The 23076-nt window shown below is 37.2% G+C and overlaps 1 protein-coding gene across 4 annotated transcripts in view; it reads right to left on the minus strand.

Moving 5' to 3' along the window:
• OPHN1 (oligophrenin 1) overlaps nucleotides 1-23076 on the minus strand; it is a 627727-nt gene that overhangs the window by 230078 nt on the left and 374573 nt on the right. For all 4 annotated transcript variants that reach the window (XM_082609561.1, XM_082609562.1, XM_082609559.1 and 1 more), the window contains 5 exons: nucleotides 22103-22194; nucleotides 13279-13357; nucleotides 10849-10882; nucleotides 9325-9387; nucleotides 7852-7926 (listed from right to left, as the gene is read on the minus strand). In XM_082609561.1, coding sequence (XP_082465687.1) covers nucleotides 7852-7926; nucleotides 9325-9387; nucleotides 10849-10882; nucleotides 13279-13357; nucleotides 22103-22194 — 343 coding nt within the window. The remainder of the gene's footprint in view (nucleotides 1-7851; nucleotides 7927-9324; nucleotides 9388-10848; nucleotides 10883-13278; nucleotides 13358-22102; nucleotides 22195-23076) is intronic.

Raw genomic sequence — 23076 nt, forward strand, 5'->3', positions numbered from 1 at the left:
TGAAGAATTGTCTCTGATTGGGATTTGGGCATCTTTGAGAATTCTGGCCTCCATACACAAAATAATAATAATGACTTGCTAATTACTATCTGTTATGCCCAAATATTAATTACATGTCAGTTCAAATAACTTAATGGTACTAATGCTCTTTGTAGAGATTCATAGCAGCTATATTTTTTGAAACTATATAAGGTAGGAACTTTGTGCAATAGTATTTAGTACAGCCATATATGGAATGGTTCCTGTTTCTGAGAAAAAGGAATTATCATGGGAGAGACATGCATGAAGAAATAATTTCAATAGAACGTGATAGGCAATAGGTACAATAAATGTGTTCAACATAGGGAATTAGTATAAAAGAGTGAAACATTTATTGTTTTACTTTAATTCTGAGGTATAAAAAATCCTTATTGCTAAATTTGTCCATTATTGATGGGTTTTATGCTTTCACTCATGACTTTTTTGTTCTGTTCTCAATATTTTACAACACTTTGTACTATTAAAAAACAAGAGGCCCAAAATGGAGTCTTTTATGCTAAGCCTCATGTCACCAAACCAAGACATAATTACAATTTCTGCTCTCCCAGAAATACAGTCTTAATCTGGTCAATCAGGAATCACATGATCAACACTAGTTAAGTAATCTACTTGATAGATCCCTGTTATCCCCTAAAGGAAAGTAACCTTGCAATAACCAACCCACTTTTTTACCAGTAATATTTCCTTATTCCTGCTCCCCATTCCCTATAAAAGTCTTCATTTTGTACAGCTCCTTGGAGCTCCTTTCTATCTGTTATATGGGTGCTGCCTGATTCAAATCAATTTTTGCTCAAATAAACTTTTAGAAACCTTAATATGCCTCAGTTTATCTTTTAACAGTAGATATACCCACCATGGAATGCAAAATTTTGAGTGCAAGTATAGACTGATCAGCTCATGAAATCAATTTAGAACATGTATTCACATGATAGTGGGACTCGCTGAGAATTCTTATTCTACAAATGTGTTGGTTTCTAATTTTTGCTTTGTTTTTAATTGAAAAAGTATGTGGAACTTTGCTTAATGTAACTGGCAATTAATTTCTTGTACCATTATTAGGGATACATGGGGAATATACAAATATGGAATTATAGCTGGATTTTGCTGTGGTCTACATTATGTCATTAGTTTGGAGATATCATTAGTTAATTCACTACAGCACTCGTTCATTCCACAAATATTTCCTGTGTCAGCCACTGTGCTGCATACTAGATTCCTAGAGATTCAGGCATCTGGTGAAGGAACATAGATAGAAAAATGCTAGAGCATGTACTGTCTACCTGAGCATTCAGTAAATGCAATTTTCCCAGATGAGAGCTAGGTTTGATCTAGGGAAGACTAATCTTTCATTTCTGATTATTTTGCTACTTGTATCTGGAAGTGTTTCTAATATGAGCTAATGGGAGAGATTTTATGGAAAAGAATCAATAGTCATAGTAAATTAGAATAGAAAGCAAGGGAGAAAAGTGAACCCTCTTGCACTGTTGGTGGGAATGTAAATTGATACAGCCACTATGTAGAACAGTATGCAGCTTCCTTAAAAATCTAAAAATAGAATTACCGTATGACCCAGCAATCCCACTACTGGGCATATACCCAGAGAAAACCATAATTCAAAAAGACACATGCACCCCAATGTTCACTGCAGCACTATTTGCAATAGCCAGGTCATGGAAGCAACCTAAATGCCCATCGACAGACGAATGGATAAAGAAGATGTGGTCCATATATACAATGGAATATTACTCAGCCATAAAAAGGAATGAAATTGGGTCATTTGCAGAGACATGGATGGATCTAGAGAGTGTCATACAGAGTGAAGTAAGTCAGAAAGAGAAAAACAAATATCGTATATTAACACATATATGTGGAACCTAGAAACATGGTACAGATGAACCAGTCTGCAGGGCAGAAATAGAGAGACAGATGTAGAGAACAAACATATGGACACCAAAGGAGGAAAAAATCAGGGGGTGGTGGTGGTGGTGGGATGAATTGGGAGATTGGGATTGACGTATATACACTAATATGTATAAAATAGATAACTAATAAGAATGTGCTGTATAAAAATATAAAATAAAATTCAAAAATTAAAAATAAATAAAATAAAAGCATTGCCTAAAAAAAAGAATAGAAAGCAAGGGATATGTGAAGAATGGGATAAAAGAACAAATAAAGGGAGATAAACAGTAGCCATAAATACCAGTGTCTATCACATAGTAGGCATTCAATAAACACTGGGTGAATCAATGAATGTGATGGAGAGAATTGTAAGACTGGTCTAAAGAAAAGGAGAAAAGTGTTGATAATTCAAGACAGAAGGAGGCAGAAGACAATAAGACCTGTAAGAAAATGAAAACAAATGGAGTTTAGACAGAAGAAATGAGGTATATACTCCACATCAGGAAAAGGAATACTTTTACATTATCCCTAAGTTAATATATTTTCCTTACATGCATCATAGAAATATATGAAAGATCTTGGTTCAAGAAACAGGCTATTTTATTCCAAGGGGAATACTGTGATTTCTCTTTTGTACTGTTTTATGTCTTCTGCTGCCAGTAGAGATCAACAGGACCCTGTATCTGGGATATTCCAGAGGTTACTCTGAGAGGAAAATGTATGACTATGTCCATGAACTAAAGCTTCTGCGAGACTCTAAGCTCTGCGAGGAAAGGAATTTTTGTCTGCCTTGTTCTCTGCTGTGTACTGACCACCTAATACAGTGCTTAGCACATAGGAGACAAGGAAAATGGACATCCTCTAGAAGTTGGAAAAGGCAAGGAAACAGATTATCTTCCAGAGCCTCCAGAAGGAATCCAACCCTGCCAATATCTTGTTTTAGCTCCATAAGACTGATTTTAGACCCCTGACCTCTTAAACTGTAAGAGAACAAATTTGTGTTGTTTTAAGCCACTATGTTTGTGGCAATTTGTTACAGCAGCAATAGGACACTAATGTGAACAATTCCCTGGTTCCTTACTCATGGTGAGATAACTGAAAAACTGTCCATATATCAGAAACCCAGCAGCATGCAGCAAGTTGGGTGAGGGGGTTGCCAGATTCATATGTCAGCTTTAATTTAATTTCTGTACATTAAAATACCCCTGAAACAAAAATTCTTATCCCACCTTTCATATACTGACAGAAATGCTAAGAAAGGGCAATATGTTCGTTGGGAACTAAAGATGAATTTGACCTCAGATATTCAGATCTTGAGAAAACAGTAGAAAAAATATTCAGTCTATAAACTTTATTTCTAAAAGTTTTTGAAGTCAGCTTCAAAACTAAAGAAAAATAAGAAATATTTTTTAAAGGACAACATTACATATAGGTGGTAAATTCTTTTGGCCTCCAGCAGTACTGGTTCAAAGCAAGCATAATCTGAGAATAATCAAAGTATCTAGGTTAGTAAGTATAGTCATGATTAATGTATAGAAGCTACATGAATTTTTAAAATATATGTACACACACAGATCTGGACTTAGGAATAAAAGCATTTTGATATGTATTGAAAGTTAAAGATCTCCACTATTCTAGAGTATAATAAAAATTATTAACCTATAGAATTGCTTTAAAGGTTAATGCATAGAGTTCAAGTTCTGGGGCTACTGAAGTGAAGTGTAACATGGTTTTGTTTTATTTTCTAATGGACTTCTTTCTCCTTGAGCCAAAGAGCTCATATAATTTGAAGTTGCTTCTGTTTAATATATACTTATTATCTATTTGTCTAAATATACGTGAGTTTAATACTAAAGTTAAGTTTTCAGGTGCTGAATACTTTGCATTAAGTATGGAAATAAAAAATGTCTACTATCATCCATGTGTGCACGTTTCTACTCTATTTAACTCTCTACATATGATTATATTAGGTGATATTCCACTTGGTTTCTGAAAATAAAATATATTTTCTTCTAATAGCATGAATGTGAAAGGAGAAATTTAAATACCTAACTAACATCTTAGTGATTAGTTACTTCACTCACCATGCCAACTTCCCCTCTGTTTAGCTCAGTAGGCCTCTGTCATGGTAATAGTATTGTAGGAGCAATGCTTTTCTGTGTATGGTTTCCTAGCCAGGTTCAACTTCATCAAGGACTTCTGTTAATATATCCAGTCTCTTTGCTCTCCATGCCCCATCTCACCCCTTTGCTCCAGTCATCGTAAAACACTTAGTCTCTGAAGCACAACATGATCTCAGAGTTCCATTGAAGGAACAGTTACTGAGTTACCACAGTGTGCTAGGTACATTGGCACTATCATGAACATTAATTATGATTATCAAGATTATAATGATAATAGTAGGCATTATCATTAATGAAATGCCTATGACTTGGTAAAGGGTGAAGAAGCAGAACTCTTAGATGTGGTGCCAAACTGCCTCTGAGGTAATCAAATTAGTTCCTCTGTGACCAACATAGTTTTTGATGGATCCAGCACAAGTGAAGACTATTCCTCACAGTTTGTAGGATCTATTAACATAGGGCATCATGCAACAATCTAGGGTAGGGGAGAACTGTGACTAACCAACCAACAGACTGATTGAAAAATAATTATTAATTGTGGATATATCCCCTTCGACTTAGTGTTATATTATATTTGCCAAAAAGACAGATTTTCAGGTAGGGGAAGTATGGAAGGCTCTAGTAAACAACAGAAGAAAGCCCACAGTCAAGTGTTATAGGAGACGCCATAGAGAAAGTAGTCTGCAGTCCACAGATTGTTTGGGTTAAAAAAGTGGCTGCAAGTGTCTTTTTGACTAGCAAAGAGCATGAGACCTAAGGAAAGAAGTAAGGAAAAGATATCATGCTGGCAAAAGGAAATGAATGCTCTTTCTTCTGGATAAATCATGGTGAGCCTACATGAAGCCAAGGCAGCCAATTCGTAGTGATATGGGAAAAGATCAGGATAGGTCAAAAGAAGCAGGGCAATTTGGAGTATCCCAGTGAGAATCTCCAGAAGACATAACACGAAAGAAGCTTAGAAGGGAGGTCTCTTTACATATTTATAGATTATACGCTAGCTGACAGACAGTCTTCTCCATAGCATGTAAGTCCCACAAAGGTAGGAAATACAAGTGGTGTGTTCAGTGTTTAATCTATAGCCCTGAGTGTAATGCCTGGCCCTTTGTAGATACTCAAATATTTGCTAGATGAATAAATAAATGAATGAGGATCATCAACAGATCTAGAAATTCTTAGATCTGGGGCAGGGATCAGGATTTACCAGTTTTATGAATACATAAGTAAATTAACACTGTTTTATAAAATACTTATAAATATTTTTATTCAGAATATAAATATTCTGAATATAATAGACTATTGTCTATTTTTCAGATATTCTTATGAGTATTGATATTTGGAGGTTGATGTTGAACACATGCACTACACCAGCCCAGCTACTTTCGATGATACTTTAACTGAATTGTACTGTCATGTGTGATTTGAATAAACCATTTCAGTCCTATTGAAGCCTGTAACAGAATCAGTAGGATGCCCAGCATGGCGGTTCTTTTAGCTTATTATACATCAGGTAGAAGAATGTAGTGATACTGGAAACAGATTTCTAAATAGTTCAATAAGTTTTTAGAGACTAAATATCCTGGCCCATGCTGTCAACTGTTTTATATACGAAAAGTGTCCTTTAGCTTATAAAATGCAATGTATATTGGCCAGGAATAACGCAGCTTAAATTTTTAAAAGTCAACAGTGTAAAATGATAAATAGAAACAGATATTGAGGTACCAATGATGTAATCCATAATGCAAAACCTCCATAACTGTTCTTAATGGATGCTGCAGCACCCTCAAGTGTTAATAGATTAGGATGTCAGGCCTGCAGGTTTGTGGAAGGTAAGGTATGCATCAGAGAAAAGACCAAAAATATATGCTTTATCCAAACTGCAGCTTTCCACACTCAATTTGTTCTCTCACACTTTATGAGAACTGAGCTTACCAGATAGTTCACCATAATTCACAAAAGGAAGAAGAGCAGGTTTTCAGGAAGAGATAAACAATGAGTTTAGTTTTGGACATGTAAAACATAGGTACCTGTGGAACATCTATGTACAGAGACCTTGTGCAAAAATTCCAATACTGACTTCCTCAGCCTTTGGAGCTTACTGCCTCAGCCATGATCAGTTTTGTCCACTTATCAGAGTGTGCTACACAGATATGATCATTCCAGTGTGTGCCATGACCTAAGTATGTTTGAGAAGCACAGGTCCAGTGGGAAACTGAATCCATGATTTTAGAACTCATGAGATGATGTCTGGACTAGTGAATTTTGAGTGCTGAAAGCAAAGAAGTGCTAGTAAAAACCACAAAGAGGAATTTCCACTCCTGGCCATGTTGGAGTAACTGGGACCAGACTTCCCTCCTGTTATAACAATTAGAACACAGGACAAAATATATGAAATAGCTGTTTGTAGTCATTGAACAACATACAGTATAAGACTATGACTCTGAAAGGGGAAAAAAACAAGAATAAGCCCTACCATCGCCATAGCTTGCTACCTGAAAACACTTTCTGGATGGTAGCATGGGGAGTGAGAGCTCAAGCTGAGCATGCAAGTCTTGCTCAGTTGAAGAGACAAAGATCAGAGTTCAGAGAGGTTCAAAGTTCAGAGAGGCTGAGGAAACTAGAATTTGCAGGGCAGAGTACCAGAGAACAGGGAGCTGTGTAAAAAAAGAACTGAAAAAACCCTAGCTATGAGTCCCCTTGAGTCTGTTATTGGATATAAATCCTAGTGCCTAGGATGAAAATCCAGTAGTCAAAGAAATACCAAGAAGTTTTAAGCTGTTTTAAATTTTTGCACAAGGTCTCTGTACATAGATGTTCCACAGGTACCTATGTTTTACATGTCCAAAACTAAACTCATTGTTTATCTCTTCCTGAAAACCTGCTCTTCTTCTTTTTGTGAATTATGGTGAACTATCTGGTAAGCTTTAAGTTTTAAGCTGAAGAATACCCAGAACTCACGCAAAGCTGGCAAACGTTTAAGTTCCAATAGAATAAAGAGACAAAAGAAGTCAGACCTTAGATGTAAGGCTAAACTAGCCAGGAAAGGATACTTTATATCTATCCTAACAAGCTTAAAAATAATCTTCAAATGGATCAAGCTGCTCCACAAATAAATGCCTGCAATACAAAATTCAACACTCTTAAAAAGAAGTCAACGAAATTGAAACACTCAAGTCACGACGTCCAGTGTCCAACAAAAATTACTAGACATATGTATAAAAGAAAAATATGATCCATAGCCAGGATAAAAATCAATCATTAAGAAAACATGTAGAAGAAGAAATGAAGGGGGGCAAAGATAGCATGCTGGGAAATACCCAGACAAGATTTAAAAGGTAAGAAAAAGAAAAAGGACCTGACAAGAGTCACTTGAAAGGAATAATACAAGATGTTAGAAGAATCAAGAGACCATTGAGTCACAGAAGTCATGTAGGGAGAAAGTTTCGAAAAGGAGAGAGTGGTGAACAAGGATATCAAGCAAAATAGAGACTGAAAAGAGTCCACTGGATTTCACAAGAAGGTGCCTTCTAAGCATGGCCAGAGTAGTTCCAATGGAGAGGTTGGGTTGGAATCCAGATTGCAAAGGGTTTGAGGAGTGAATAAGATGTTTCAAGGCAAGATTGTCTCTGACTCAGGATAGGCAAATACGTGTACATTTTTGTATGTTTGAAAACATTTTTAAAAATATATTCTACAACCTTCTTTAGCAATGTCTCCTTTCTCTTATAGCCACATTTCTTCCTAATACACAGACAACTCCCAAAAAGAATTATGAAATAAAAATTGTTACCAAAAAAGGCATTCAGCAACTTCTGAACCTGAATATTGCTGCCCACGGTACGGTACAATCCCTCTGTCTTGATCCCTAGGGAAAGAAAACCAAGTCAGTTTTATTTATATAACTAGAGCTTTCATCTCCCTCAGGGTAGAGAAAGTAGTTACTTACACAATGGAGTCAGTTCAAACAGGAAAGGGTCTCCCTACTCTCTCCAATCTCTTCAGCCCTCCCCTGCAATAGGGGAACAGTCCTGAAACATCTCTGCAAATTATTCTTTTCATACTTTCATTTGGATTGTACCAAGCCCTCATTAACCTGAGCAGAAAAGAACACACTCTATAGTAAATAGAAGAAAATGCTCAGGTGAGTAGCAGCGGATGGCTGAGAATGGTGTTATCATCTTGTCAAGGAACTAGGGTTTATTTGGTAAAGGAGGAAATATGAACCTTCAAATTGCCCCTGAGCAGTGGTATAAAGTAAGAGAGGCCTAGAGTGTGGCAGATGTGAAGCAAACAGCCATTTTTTTGCATGGAGAAAGACTGAAGAAACTTTTAAAAAAAAAAAGAGGCCTGGCTCATACACTACACTTGCCTACATTCAAAATATTCTGAGAGAAACAAGAGATTATCGTCAACCTGGAAGAATGCTGATGCCACATTTGCCTGAATTTAACTTTGCCCCCCAAAATTTTTAAATCAATATGTATTGTGGCAGAAACTGAACTCTTGTTTATTTAGGATGGAACTATCATAACACTACTTGAAGAGTGCCAGATAGTATTTGAGAATATTTTATAAGCCATTTGAAGTTCTTTATCTTTAAAAGCAGTAAACCACAAATTATCCAACATGGTCAAATGCCACTGATTTACAATCTGAGGGAATTTAAAAAATTGTGTCTAGTACTCAAGGTTTATAAACAGTCTCCTTTCCTAAAACGGGTCCTGACTAATAGATGATATCATTGTTCCTTTAGAGAAATTGCCCAGGAAAAATTCAGAATGACCAGATTTTGCCATTTGCAGCAACGTGGATGGACCTGGAGTGTATTATGCTAAGTGAAGTAAATCAGACAAAGACAAATACTGTATGATATCACTTACAGGTAGAATCTAAAAGATAAAATAAAACTGGTGAACGTAACAAAAAAGAAACAGACTCGCAGATATAGAGAACAAACTAGTGGTTACCAGTGGGGTTGGGGGGAGGAGGGGGTGAAATAGGGGTGGGAATTAAGAGGTACAAACTATTATGTATAAAATAAATAAGCTACAAGAATATATTGTACAATACAGGGAATATAGACAATATTTTATAATAACTCTAAATGGAGTATAATATTTAAAAACTGTGAATCACTATGTTGTATACCTGTAACATATAATATTGTACATCAACTGTACGTCAATAAAAATAAATAAATAAATAATAAAACCATGTTTAAAAAAATGAATTACCATAGCTAAGGCTATGGTTCATATCTTACCTTTGGTTTCAATGACATTGATGCACTTCCTAACAAACTTGAACCCCACTTCGTTCAGCTCCACTGTTTAAAGCAAAAGAAAGCAGAGTTAGATCCTGCTGTAATAAGCCTCACCTACCAAGCATTCAATAATCTTGCTAAGAGACTTCAGTGAGAGAACTAGGGGTTTGGTTGCTCTTCTTCAATCAGCCTTAGGTGGAAAGATTCCTCCTTCAGGGGAGAGGGTGGTTAGAGTTTTTACTCTTATAACACAAAATGCTTTTACTTGACCCTTTGCATTATGTCTGCTTTAGGCATGAACTACATCAAATGTGAAATGTGAGGCTGGTAATGCACAAAATTTCTATCATGTGTCTAGAAAAAGCAGGATATAATGTGTTACTTTATATTATTACTACTATCCCACCCATAAGCTAAGAAAAGGTGACTTCCTTAATTCAATCAATAAACACCTTTTAAAAAAAATAGGCCTGTTTCCATTTCCGGGCTATTGTGAATAGAGCTGCAATGAACATTTTGGTACATGTCTCTTTTTGAATTATGGTTTTCTCAGGGTATATGCCTAGTAGTGGGATTGCTGGGTCATATGGTAGTTCTATTTTTAGTTTTTTAAGGAACCTCCATACTGTTCTCCATAGTGGCTGTACCAATTCACATTCCCACCAGCAGTGCAAGAGTGTTCCCTTTTCTCCACACCCTCTCCAGCATTTATTGTTTCTAGATTTCTTGATGATGGCCATTCTGACTGGTGTGAGATGATATCGCATTGTAGTTTTGATTTGCATTTCTCTAATGATTAATGATGTTGAGCATTCTTTCATGTGTTTGTTGGCAGTCTGTATATCTTCTTTGGAGAAATGCCATCGGATGAATTGATAAAGAAGATGTGGCACATATATACAATGGAATATTACTCAGCCATAAAAAGGAACAAAACTGAGCTATTTGTAATGAGGTGGATAGACCTAGAGTCTGTCATACAGAGTGAAGTAAGTCAGAAAGAGAAAGACAAATACCGTATGCTAACACATATATATGGAACTAAAAAAAAAATGTCACGAAGAACCTAGGGCTAAAACGGGAATAAAGACACAGACCTACTTGAGAATGGACTTGAGGATATGGGGAGGGGGAAGGGTAAGCTGTGACAAAGCGAAAGAGAGGCATGGACATATATACACTACCAAACGTAAGGTAGATAGATAGTGGGAAGCAGCCGCAGAGCACAGGGAGATCAGCTCGGTGCTTTGTGACCGCCTGGAGGGGTGGGATGGGGAGGGTGGGAGGGAGGGAGATGCATGAGGGAAGGGATGTGGGAACAGATGTATATGTATGACTGATTCACTTTGTTATAAAGCAGAAACTAATAAAAAAAAAGTTAAAAAAAATAGGCCTGAATTTCATTCCATACAGAGGTATCCACAAATACACTTGCATCAATATTACATATCATTGATGATAGCATTTACTGTGATTAGGACAGCTAACAGTTCATAATATCAGTAGATCAGAAATTTAACTCACTTTCTTCCTGTTTCGTTATAGGGCTGTGATAGATCTACAAAAAAAGAGACAGAAAGAGCCATGGTTATTGTGAATCACTATAGGTAAGTACAGCAAATACTAAGTATCTTTCCCCAAATAAGCCATCAAAAGTATTAGCAACTTTAAGGCTTTAACAAGAAAGAAAGTGGGCTAAACAGAATCATCTTTGCCTAGGGCCCTAGGAACAGTTGGATTAACAATCCCTAAAGATTACACTGGATTTCATACAGTTCACTGCAGTTGTAGCCTACTCATCTTAGACATTTACTTATGTAAAGCTTAGAGAATTTTTCTGATGGAGCAAGAGAGCATGAGAGAAAGAAAGTGATTTTCTCATGGATACCTGGGTAATTGGCATTGATGGTAAAATTTAAATATTCCTAATACCAACCTCCCCACCCAGAGACATTAATGGGTGTTTCCTTGTAGAAAGGCAAGTGCCCATCTGAAAGAGATCCATGCATTCACCAAGATTTCTCTGAGCCATCTTGAAGTATGCATTGTGAGAGCTATGTGAGAGACCAAAGAGGAGATCCTTGACTCTTGAAGTCTAATCTTGGCTCTACCTCTACCTCTACCTCATTATGAAACTTAGGCGTGTCCTTTTCATTCTCTAGACTTCAAAATTCATATCTCTAAAATGATCAGGGTTGGAGTAGATGTTCCTTCAAGTCCTGATCTTCTTTGACACTTTAAGCAAAGGCAAGCATACTATGTATGAGATCAGTGATTGGGGGGGGTTAATAAAGCAGTGACAACGTTAGTAATGTGAGGCTGCAGGAAATAAGTCCTCTATATGCCATCTGTATAGTTTGCTTTAACAAGCTCTCCTTTTAAAAGAAAATTTTCTCCCTATGTGTGTATGCCAATGGATATTTCAGTGAAAGAGGTTTCTGTGCTTGGCCAGCCCCTTTTCACCACTGCTATAAACAAGATATTTGTGAAACGTCTCTCATAATCAAGTTGGTAAGGATCCACATGCAGTGGGCCCATGTTCTAACATCATTCTCCACAAAAAGCCATCTGTATCCTTTGATTTTTAAAACCCTAAAGGGAGAGCAATTTCAGGAGAGGGAATTAAAAGTAAAATGCCTTACAATATTGTACATTAACTATACTTCAATTTTAAAAAGTAAAAAGAAAGAATTATGAACAACAACAAAAAAGAATAAAATGCCTTGCAGAGCTTCCTACTATCCTCCCAAAGAAATTATCACAGGCATGTAATAGTTAAGCTCCAGGTTTCTGGGAGGGGAGGAAGGGGAGAAAGGCCCTGGCCTACTTTCTGGATGACAGTCCTCACAACACCACTTCTCTCCTGCTACCATCTTGGTTGCTATTAATGCAATCTGGCATCTGGGCACTCCTCTTTAGTCTCCAAGGCACTGAAAACACACAGAAAGAAAGCCCTGTAATATATTTCCTCTCTTAGCAAGTTTTTGCCTTGCGTAAAGCAAGAAGATTGGACTGTATCCAAACACTGTTGAATTTCAGTAGGTTTGTACCCAAACTTCAGACCAGTCAGAAGCACCTCAACCTAATATAGTACATTATGGTTGACAAACTGGCTTTCAATTGATTTTTCAAATCAACTCTGTGAGGTAGGTAGAACAGAAATTATTAAAGCCATTTTACTTAAGAGAACAGTCTCAGAGATTAAGTAACTATCTCAAGGTCACACAATCATTGAATGGCAGAACCAGATCCAAATCTAACCTTCTGGGATTCCAACACTAGGAAGCTGATATTATTTCATATGCCACGAGAAGAAACCTACACAGAAGATACTGAAGAGAGAAAATGCTTTTCAGTGACCTCTGACTGTTCATATTGATCTTTCTATGATAATCACTAGCCTTTTAAAAGTATTACTTGTCATCATATGTAACAGTGTTCTAAATGGAGTGGTGCATCCTGAGATATAGGATGACAATGCCATCTCCTGCCCTTAAAGAGAACAAGTTGACTTGGGGATGTAAGGGAGGGGCAGCAAAACCATTTTGAATAAAATCTTAATAAATGCTTGTTCACAACCATGGAAATTATTTTCCATCCTTATATATGAATACATATTAATGTTATAAACTGCAAAAGGCTTAATTTTCTTTTTTAAGAAGATTTTGTGGGCATGGCTGCATAATCTAAGACCAGAGCAAGAAACTGAGAGACCTGGATTCTAGGTCCATTGTGAAGTCTTTCTGAGAGTGATCCTAGAGAAGTCTTTCACCCTCTCTGGAACTCAAGTTGCCTAACTTGTTAAACGAGAAATGTCAACTCAACAATTCCTTCTACCTCTAAAATTTTGAGTATCAAAGATCTATCACCATTTACTTATCCTGGATCCACTGCTACCACTAGAGCGACAAATATACTGGATTATGTTGCTGAGGTTTCCCCAGGATAACTTACAGGTTCTTTCCCATCCATGGCCTCCATCCACAGTCTTCTGTTAGCTTCTGAAAGGGCTTGCAGAGTGATGGTTCCTGGCCTAAGGAAAAAATGACAAGTTGAGAGCAGAAAAGTCACCTGAGAGAATGGAGTCTTGTGATCTACGGTCTCTCTCAGCCCTGGGAGATATCAGACTGAGCAGGCACAGGCATATAGATTTCCAACTTCTCATAATCTTTTTTACTCAGAAAAACAATGGAACTTAGAGAACAGTAACTTTGGAGACACTGGTGGAGGTGGTATCTTGGTGGCCTCATGCCAAAGTTAGACAAGGAAATAGGAAGGCAGATACTGACACCTCACGATAATACACACTTAAACTGGCCCCACTGTGCTTGAGCCAAACTGAGGCTCGCCCTGCCTCTCTCTCTTGGAAGCCAGCCATTTGGTCTGGGCTCTAGGGGTTCTGAGCATGTTCATTATGGGCACGTTCATCTATCAGGAAGATGGCTTGCTACTTCTACCACATAGGATGTCCAAGGAGCATTTCATTTGGAAATAAGTCAAAAACATGCACAATGGCTCAGCCACAGGGAGGAGGCCTTTTGGCTGATTTAAGCAATCTTATGAATAACAATGACAACTAATAGTTATTGAATGCTCACCAGATGCCAGGTTCTTTTCTAAGTACTTTATAGGTATTAATTCATTTAATCTACACAGGAAGGCTATAAAGCGGGAAATATAGTAATCCCTATTTTATAGAAGGGGAAACTGAGGCACCTAGAGAGGTTACCTAAGTTCACACAGTGGGTAAATATAGAGCCAGGATTTCAATTTAGGAATTTTGGTCCAGCAGCCATTTTCTTTCTTAACTAATACACTATAAGGCCTCTTCTGCATGGCAGATGACTTCAAATCCAATTTTATTTTATTTACTTGCAGTAACTATAACTACATACCCAGAGATACCCCAATTTGGTATACTCTGTTCTTTTTAGACCTTCAAAACCAAACTGGAATTTGGGGATTGACCATATTACTGCAGGTATAAGGTCTCTTCCATTCTCCGTGTAGTTGTGCCATTATGAGATGCTTGTTACTCTCACTCCTTCTATGTTGAGACCTCTCTCAGAGTAATGAAATGATAAGAGCAATTACAAGAGAGTTCAGTGGAAAAGTCACTGTTCCTCAGTTTCTTTATCCATAAAAGTGTTGAAGCAGACAAGCTGGGAGGTCCATCCCAGTTCTAATATCATGAGATTCCTGTTCTATCTGTCCTTCTGTTTCTTATTCCATTAAAGTACTCCTTAAAAAAGGAAAGAAAAAAAAGCAATTCATTAACTAGAATGAATCGTTCTTTTTCCTGCTCTTTAGCTGTTTGGACACAATTACACTTTACAGGATTTGTTACTGAACTAGGGATATTAGCTAACATCGTCATCAGTTAATGAAAAGGAATTCTGAATTCTACGTGTCCTCGGGAGCTTATGAGCATTGTGACCACCTATCAACTCATGCCAATTTTTTTTCTTCACAGACTCAAATTATAATATTCAAATAAGACTAAACCCTTAAGTAAAAAAAGAAAAAAAGAAAAAAAAGCAACAAAAAAAACCCAAAAGCCCCCAAAAGATCTTTAAGCCAGAATCAATTGAAAACCAGGACTTGGCTTTGGTCACTGGATTCTTTCAAGTTTACCTTCTTCTAAGAAACATCCAACCTTTTGGATATATTTTATGGGGCTAGAAAGTCTAGAAATCTTTGTATAAACAGCTACGCAGCTGAATCCTGAAGCCAGAAGGAAGGAGAGCAAGCAAATGGGCAACAAACATAAAAGCAGATGCTGTAGACTAGATAGGATGTTAAGGCCATTCTAGACTCAGTTTCCCTACTTGGGAAACCAGTAAGCTGGTATGTGTCCTCTCTTGACTATACGGAGAAGCTGAAAGAATAAATGACTATTCAATAAGCATTTGGAGATTCTTGGGTGCTACCAAAAGTCAAATTCAAAGAAAATATTGCTAACAACAAGATGACAAAGTAGAGAGTACTGACTTCTAGTCCAGGCTTTTCCATTATGACTTTAGACAAATCCTTTGCCCACCCTGAGGTCTGAGTCACTCATCAAAAACAAAAAGGCATATACAGCATATTTGCAGTAGAGTCCAGTGGTTAGGAGTATGACTTGGAAACCAGTATTCCTGGATTTGGATCCTAGCTCTAATATTTAATAACTGTATAACCTAAGGGTTTAACTTTTTTCTGTCGCCTTGTCTTTGTGAAATTGGGATAGTAACACCCCCTACTTCCTGTGACTGATGAAGACTAAAGGAAATTATACACTTAAAAGGCTGAGAATGGTGCCTGACACATAGAGGTACTCAGAGAATATTAGTAGTTGCTGTTGTCATAATCATCCTCACTGTTGTCATTATTACTATTATTATTGCCCTTCAAGTTCTGATGGCCTATGAGCCTGTGGCTTCAAATATTGGTAGGAACACTAATAAAAAAGTTATCCTCTATTCTGGAGATAGAAAAAGGGACTCAAAGAGTCCTTTGTTCTATCCCACAGGAAACATGAGTAAAGGTTCCTGATGTCTACTGGGAGGCCTGGCTCTGCCCCTTATATCTGACTGACCAGCAAGGAAAGCATATGCAGAGGTCACATCACTCAGAAAGCTACACATGCACAGAGGTACCTCAGCATCTGTTCATTATTATATTTGACCCTCTATTTCAGAACATATATATTCTCCTTAAAATAGACAATGGAAAAAAATTAAAAAGAACATGGGGTGTGGAGACCTACAGAACAGGCTTTGAGCACAGCCTTGCAACTATGTGACTTTGATTAGGCAAGGCAGTTAAATATATACAAGTCTTAGTCTCCTCACTGTTAAAAAGGGAATGTTTTTTTAAAGTGCCCAATATTTTGCATCTATGTTCATCAGTGATATTGGCTTGTAGTTTTCTTTCTTTCGGACATCTTTGTCTGGTTATGGTATCGGTGTGTTGGTGGCCTCGTAGAATGAGTTTGGGAGTGTTCCTCCCTCTGCTATATTTTGTAAGAGTTTGAGAAGGATAGGAGTTAGCTCTTCTCTAAATGTTTGATAGAATTCGCCTGTGAAGGCATCTGGTCCTAGGCTTTTGTTTGTTGGAAGATTTTTAATCACAGTTTCAATTTCAGTGCTTGTGATTGATCTGTTCATATTTTCTTTCTTCCTGGTTCAGTCTCAGCAGGTTGTGCATTTCTAAGAATTTGTCCATTTCTTCCAGGTTGTCCATTTTATTGGCATAGAGTTGCTTGTAGTAATCTCTCATGATCCTTTGTATTTCTGCAGTGTCAGTTGTTACTTCTCCTTTTTCATTTCTAATTCTATTGATTTGAGTCTTCTCCCTTTTTTTCTTCATGAGTCTGGCTAATGGTTTGTCAATTTTGTTTATCTTCTCAAAGAACCAGCTTTTAGTTTTATTGATCTTTGCTACTGTCTCCTTCATTTCTTTTTCATTTATTTCTGATCTGATCTTTATGATTTCTTTCCTTCTGCTAACTTTGGGGGATTTTTTGTTCTTCTTTCTCTAATTGCTTTAGGTGCAAGGTTAGGTTGTTTATTTGAGATGTTCCCTGTTTCTCAAGGTAGGATTGTATTGCTATAAACTTCCCTCTTAGAACTCCTTTTTCTGCATCCAGAGGTTTTGGGTCACCGTGTCTCCATTGTCATTTGTTTCTAGGTATTTTTTAATCTCTTCTTCGATTTCTTCAGAGATCACTTGGTTATTAAGTAGTTTATTGTTTAGCTTCCATGTGTTTGTATTTTTTACAGATCTTTTCCTGTAATTGATATCTACTCTCATAGTGCTGTGGTCAGAAAAGATACTTGATACAAATTCAATTTTCTTAAATTAACCAAGGCTTGATTTGTGACCCAAGATATGATCTAGTCTGGAGAATGTTCCATGAGAACTTGAGAAAAATGTGTATTCTGTTGTTTTTAGATGGAATGTCCTATAAATACCAATGAAGTCCATCTTCTTTAATGTATCATTTAAAGTGTGTGTTTTCATAATTATTTTCATTTTGGATGATCTGTCCATTAGTGAAAGTGGGGTGTTAAAGTCTCCTACTATGATTGTGTTTCTATCAATTTCCCCTTTTATGGCTGTTAGTAATTGCCTTATGTATTGAGGTGCTCCTATGTTGGGTGCATAAATATTTACAATTGTTATATCTTCTTCTTGGATTGATCCATTAAAAGGATCATACAAAATGATCAAGTGTGGTTTATTACAGGAATGCAAGGATTCTTCAATATATGCAAATCAATCAACGTGATACACCATATTAAAATATTGAAGGAGAAAAACCATATGATCATCTCAATAGATGCAGAGAAAGCTTTTAACAAAATTCTACACCTATTTATGATAAAAAACCCTTAAGAAAGTAGGCATAGAGGGAACTTTCCTCAACAAAATAAAGGCCATATATGACAAACCCACAGCCAACATCGTCCTCAATGGTGAAAAACTGAAACCATTTCCACTAAGATCAGGAACAAGACAAGGTTGCCCACTCTCAGCACTATTATTCAACTTAGTTTTCAAAGTTTTAGCCACAGCAATCAGAGAAGAAAAAGAAATAAAAGGAATCCAAATGGGAAAAGAGGAAGTAAAGCTGTTACTGTTTGCAGATGACATGATACTATACATAAAGAATCCTAAAGATGCTACCAGAAGACTACTAAAACTAATCAATGAATCTGGTAAAGTAGCAGGATACAAAATTAATGCACAGAAGAAATCTCTGGCATTCCTATACACTAATGAAGAAAAATCTGAAAGTGAAATTAAGAAAACACTCCCATTTACCATTGCAACAAAAAGAATAAAATATCTAGGAATAAACTTTCCTAAGGAGACAAAAGACCTGTATGCAGAAAATTATAAGACACTGATGAAAGAAATTAAAGATGATACAAACAGATGGAGAGATATACCATGTTCTTGGACTGGAAGAATCAACATTGTGAAAATGATTCTACTACCCAAAGCAATCTTCTACAGATTCAATGCAATCCCTATCAAACTACCAGTGGAATTTTTCACAGAACTGGAACAAAGAATTTCACAATTTCTATGGAAACACAAAAGACCCTGAATAGCCAAAGCAATCTTGAGAACGGAAAATGGAGCTGGAGGAATCAGGCTCCCTGAATTCAGACAATACTACAAAGCTACAGTAATCAAGACAGCATGGTACTGGCACAAAAACAGAAATATAGATCAATGGAACAGGATAGAAAGCCCAGAAATAAACCCCCGCACATATGGTCACCTTATCTTTGATAAAGGAGGCAAGAATATACAGTGGAGAAAAGACAGCCTCTTCAATAAGTGTTGTTGGCAAACTGGACAGGTACATGTAAAAGTATGAAATTAGAACACTCCCTAACACCATACACAGAAATAAACTCAAAATGGATTAAAGATCTAAATGTAACGCCAGACACTATCAAACTTTTAGAGGAAAATGTAGGCAGAACACTCTATGACATAAATCACAGCAAGATGCTTTTTGACCCACATCCTATAGAAATAGAAATAAAAACAAAAATAAACAAATGGGACCTAATGAAAGTTAAAAGCATTTGCACAGCAAAGGAAACCATAAACAAGACCAAAAGACAACCCTCAGTATGGCAAAAAATATTTGCAAATGAAGCAACTGACAAAGGATTATTCTCCAACATTTACAAGCAGCTCAAAAAAAAAAAATCCAAAAATGGGCAGAAGACCTAAATAGACATTTCTCCAGAGAAGATATACAGATTGCCAATGAACACATGAAAGAATGCTCAGCATTATTAATCATTAGAGAAATGCAGGTCAAAACTACAATGAGATATCATATCACACTGGTCATAATGGCCATCATCAAAAAATCTAGAGACAATAAATGCTGGAGAGGGTGTGGAGAAAAGGGAACAATCTTGCACTGCTGGTGGGAATGTGAATTGGTACAGCCACTATGGAGAACAGTATGGAGGCTCCTTAAAAAACTAAAAATAAAACTCACATATGACCCAGCAATCCCACTACTGGGCATATACACTGAGAAAACCATAATTCAAAACTTCATGTACCAAAATGTTCATTGCAGCTCTATTTACAATAGCCAGGACATGGAAGCAACCTAAGTGTCCATCACCGGATGAATGTATGAAGAAGTGGCTCATATATACAATGGAATATTACTCAGCCATAAAAAGAAACGAAATTGAGATATTTGTAGTGAGTTTGATGGACCTATAGTTTGTCATACAGTCAAGTAAGTCATAAGGAGAAAAACAAATGCTTTATGCTAACTCATATATATGGAATCTAAGAAAAAATATAAACAAAAAGGTCATGAAGAACCTAGGGGTAAGATGGGAATAAAGACACAGACCTACTAGAGAATGGACTTGAGGATATGGGGAGGGGGAAGGGTAAGCTGTGACAAAGTGAGAGAGTGGAATGGACATATATCCACTACCAAATGTAAAATAGATAGCTAGTGGGAAGCAGCCACATAGCACAGGGTGATCAGGTCGGTGGTTTGTGACCACCTAGAGGGGTGGGATAGGGAGGATGGGAGGGAGGGAGATGCAAGAGGGAAAAGGTGTGGGAACATATGTATATGTATAACTGATTCACTGTGTTATAAAGCAGAAACTAACACACCATTGTAAAGCAATTATACTCCAATAAATATGTTAAGAAAAAAATAATAAAATAAAATAAAGTGCCCATGATGTGGCAAGTAAAATCATAGATACATTGAATCTTTAATTCCTGGGTTCTATTCTCAGAATGCCTCAGCATTCTTGGTTAGGGAAAAACACATTTAAAAATGAATACCAAATTCAGTATCTACCATGAGCTATACATATCACTAGATGCAATATATATAAAGATGAGTTGGTCTTAGCCCCTAACCTTAGTGCCAAACTGTTTGCAAATGCTTTGAATCTATGGGAATATTACTTGCAAGTGGGTGGCAAATTTAAGGTGAAAAGTGAATCAGAATGGAACTAGACACAGAAAATTTTTATTTCGTTTATGTACATTGATGCTGCATAGCCAATGACACTAAAGGTTCATGAAAAGGAAGACAGCCAACAGTCACTTTCTCCTTCCTACTGGGCCTGAAGCTGTGGGGGAAATGAGTGACAGTCTTATGCTTATCAGTAACAATGTTTACAATTACAACCATCTTTGATTGAGACCATCCATTCTTTTTTTTTTTTTTTGGCTGTGTTGGGTCTGTGTTGCTGCGCACGGGCTTTCTCTAGTTGCGGCGAGCAGGGGCTACACTTTGCTGCAGTGCGTGGGCTTCTCATTGTGGTGGATTCTCTTATTGCGGAGCAGGAGCTCTAGGAACACGGGCTTCAGTAGCTGTGGTACGCAGGCTCAGTAGTTGTAGCACACGGGCTTAGTTGCTCCGCGGCATGTGGGCTCTTCCTGGACCAGGGCTTGAACCCGTGTCTCCTGCATTGACAGGTGGATTCTTAACCACTGTGCCACCAGGGAAGCCCAAGATCATCCATGCTTAACAAAGAAAGCATATAGATTCACAAACAGAATTTTTTAATATCTTTATTGGAGTATAATTGCTTTACAATGTTGCTTTACTTTCTGCTGTGTAACAAAGTGAATCAGCTATACATATACATATATCCCCATATCCCCTCCCTCTTGTGTCTCCCTCCCACCTTCCCTATCCCACCCCTCTAGGTGGTCACAAAGCACCGAGCTGATCTCCCTGTGCTATGCAGCTGCTTCCCACTAGCTATCTATTTTACATTTGGTAGTGTATATATGTCCATGCTACTCTCTCAACTTCGTCCCAGCTTACCCTTCCACAAACAGAAATTTAAAATGGGGAAATGGACTAATAGTTACTTTTTCCCAGACAAAAAAAAAAAAATGCTTTATTTTCTTAGTCTGATCTATATGATTCCAGTCACTAATAGTTTTGCTCATATGATATTGTAATTCAACCTTCAAGTTCCTTTCTAGCAAACTGATCATTTTGTTAAATTCTACTGTATTACTTAGTGCCTAATACACGGAAATAATGGACTGAAATAAAATAAACACATTTACTCACTGAATTTTGGATCAACCTCCCAACTATATAGCATGCCTTTTTCCAAAGTAACTCCAAATGCTCTCATTTTAAAATTTAACAGTTAAATTCCCCTCTGATAAAATTGCCCAGGTTGAAAAAACAAAAAGAGGGCACTGGAGAGAAACAAATGCAATGAAGTCCAATGTTTGCAAGCTTTTGCTGAAATCAGAAATTTGATAATCAAACTATTTCCACTTTACATAAATATCTGCAAAGTAGGAAAATCTGTATCATATTTGTACCAAATGGGGAAAAAAGACTCCCCAATATCACTACCATCCTCCATCCAATCTACCTCCCCTTAAATATGTGTTCTAATTCATTTGTTCTTGTATATTAGGAAATAAAAAAAAGAATGAGTTTTGTTATCCTGTCCTTTTGTAGCATCACCTTTTGCATATATAATAACAAATTAAATCCTAAGAGTAACTTCTTCTGCCTAAAGCAAGTGAGGCAAAGCTGAGTGAACCTTGAATAGAGAGAACTAGCTCTGGCCCAGCTCTAACAGGGATCCCAGAAAGGGCAGTCAGAAGTGCCAAGACAATGATGTCATGAATAATTTTGCTCATTTTTATCAACAAGAGATGACAGAGGAAAATAAAATACCTACCCAGGGCCAGCATCTGGCACATGGGGACACTGTCAATTCATATCAGCACAGCTTACCTTTCATTAGTTTCTATATCAAAACAGAATCTCTTGTCGATAGACTCCGTCTTCCTTCTCACGCAGTACTTCAGGGTTAAGTCCAAGGGTCCCTGATATAAGAAAAGGATTAATAGCCAGCTTGAAAAAAAATACATAGAAGCTTCTTCTGCCTACTGCAGCGTCCTCAGTGTCACTTGGAAGGCATCTCTCAGGGCAGCGGGAACAATGTTTAGCCTCACTGAGAACCTTGTCCCCTCAAATGGTAGTTGCAGCAAGGTGGCAGATGGTTTCTCTCTGCTCCAAAAATCAATGGCTGAGTTTAGGAGAAAATGCTCAGGATAAGCCCTTGCTCTTTTCCAAGCATGATGTATTAAATAGGAAACTCATTATAAAACATGTAAAGGGGAATTCAGGAGAAATGGGCTGCCCAAATGCCATTAAGTGTACAAAATAAAATTTCGTCAGGCTTCTAGGTAGGGAGTTTGTAATGGGTAAGTGGCTTTCTGTATCTTCCTTCCATTAAAGTGGCAGATAGAAGAGGGGAAGAAAAACATTTTTGGTTCCCCACTTCCAGAGACTTTAAGATGATGGGAATTAAAAAGCAATATCTCCAAAGATAGGGCAGAAGTAGGGAAAATAGACATGTTTGTGTAATAGTCAAGGTGGCATTTGGTATTTCATATGTGCAGGATAGTGTGGTCCACCTGTCTTGTGGTCATGTAACAAGGCCATAGAAATCCACCGTGTCCACAGACTAAAATTCCCCAAATCCCAACATAGTTCAGTTCCCCTCTATTATCTCAACAGAGACAGTGGGGTATAGGAAAGAGAAGTAATGTTTATGGATCACCTACTATGTACCACATATTATGCTAGGTATTTTTAAACCACTTTTCTTCATAACAACACTCAGAGGGAAGTGAACCTCAGAGAGGTAAAATGGCTTACCCAGTCACCCAAGTCGCTATAGCAGAAATAGCCATAAACTAAGG

Source organism: Mesoplodon mirus, assembly GCF_964341445.2.
Source record: "Mesoplodon mirus genome assembly, chromosome: X".
Classification (NCBI taxonomy): Eukaryota; Metazoa; Chordata; class Mammalia; order Artiodactyla; family Ziphiidae; genus Mesoplodon; species Mesoplodon mirus.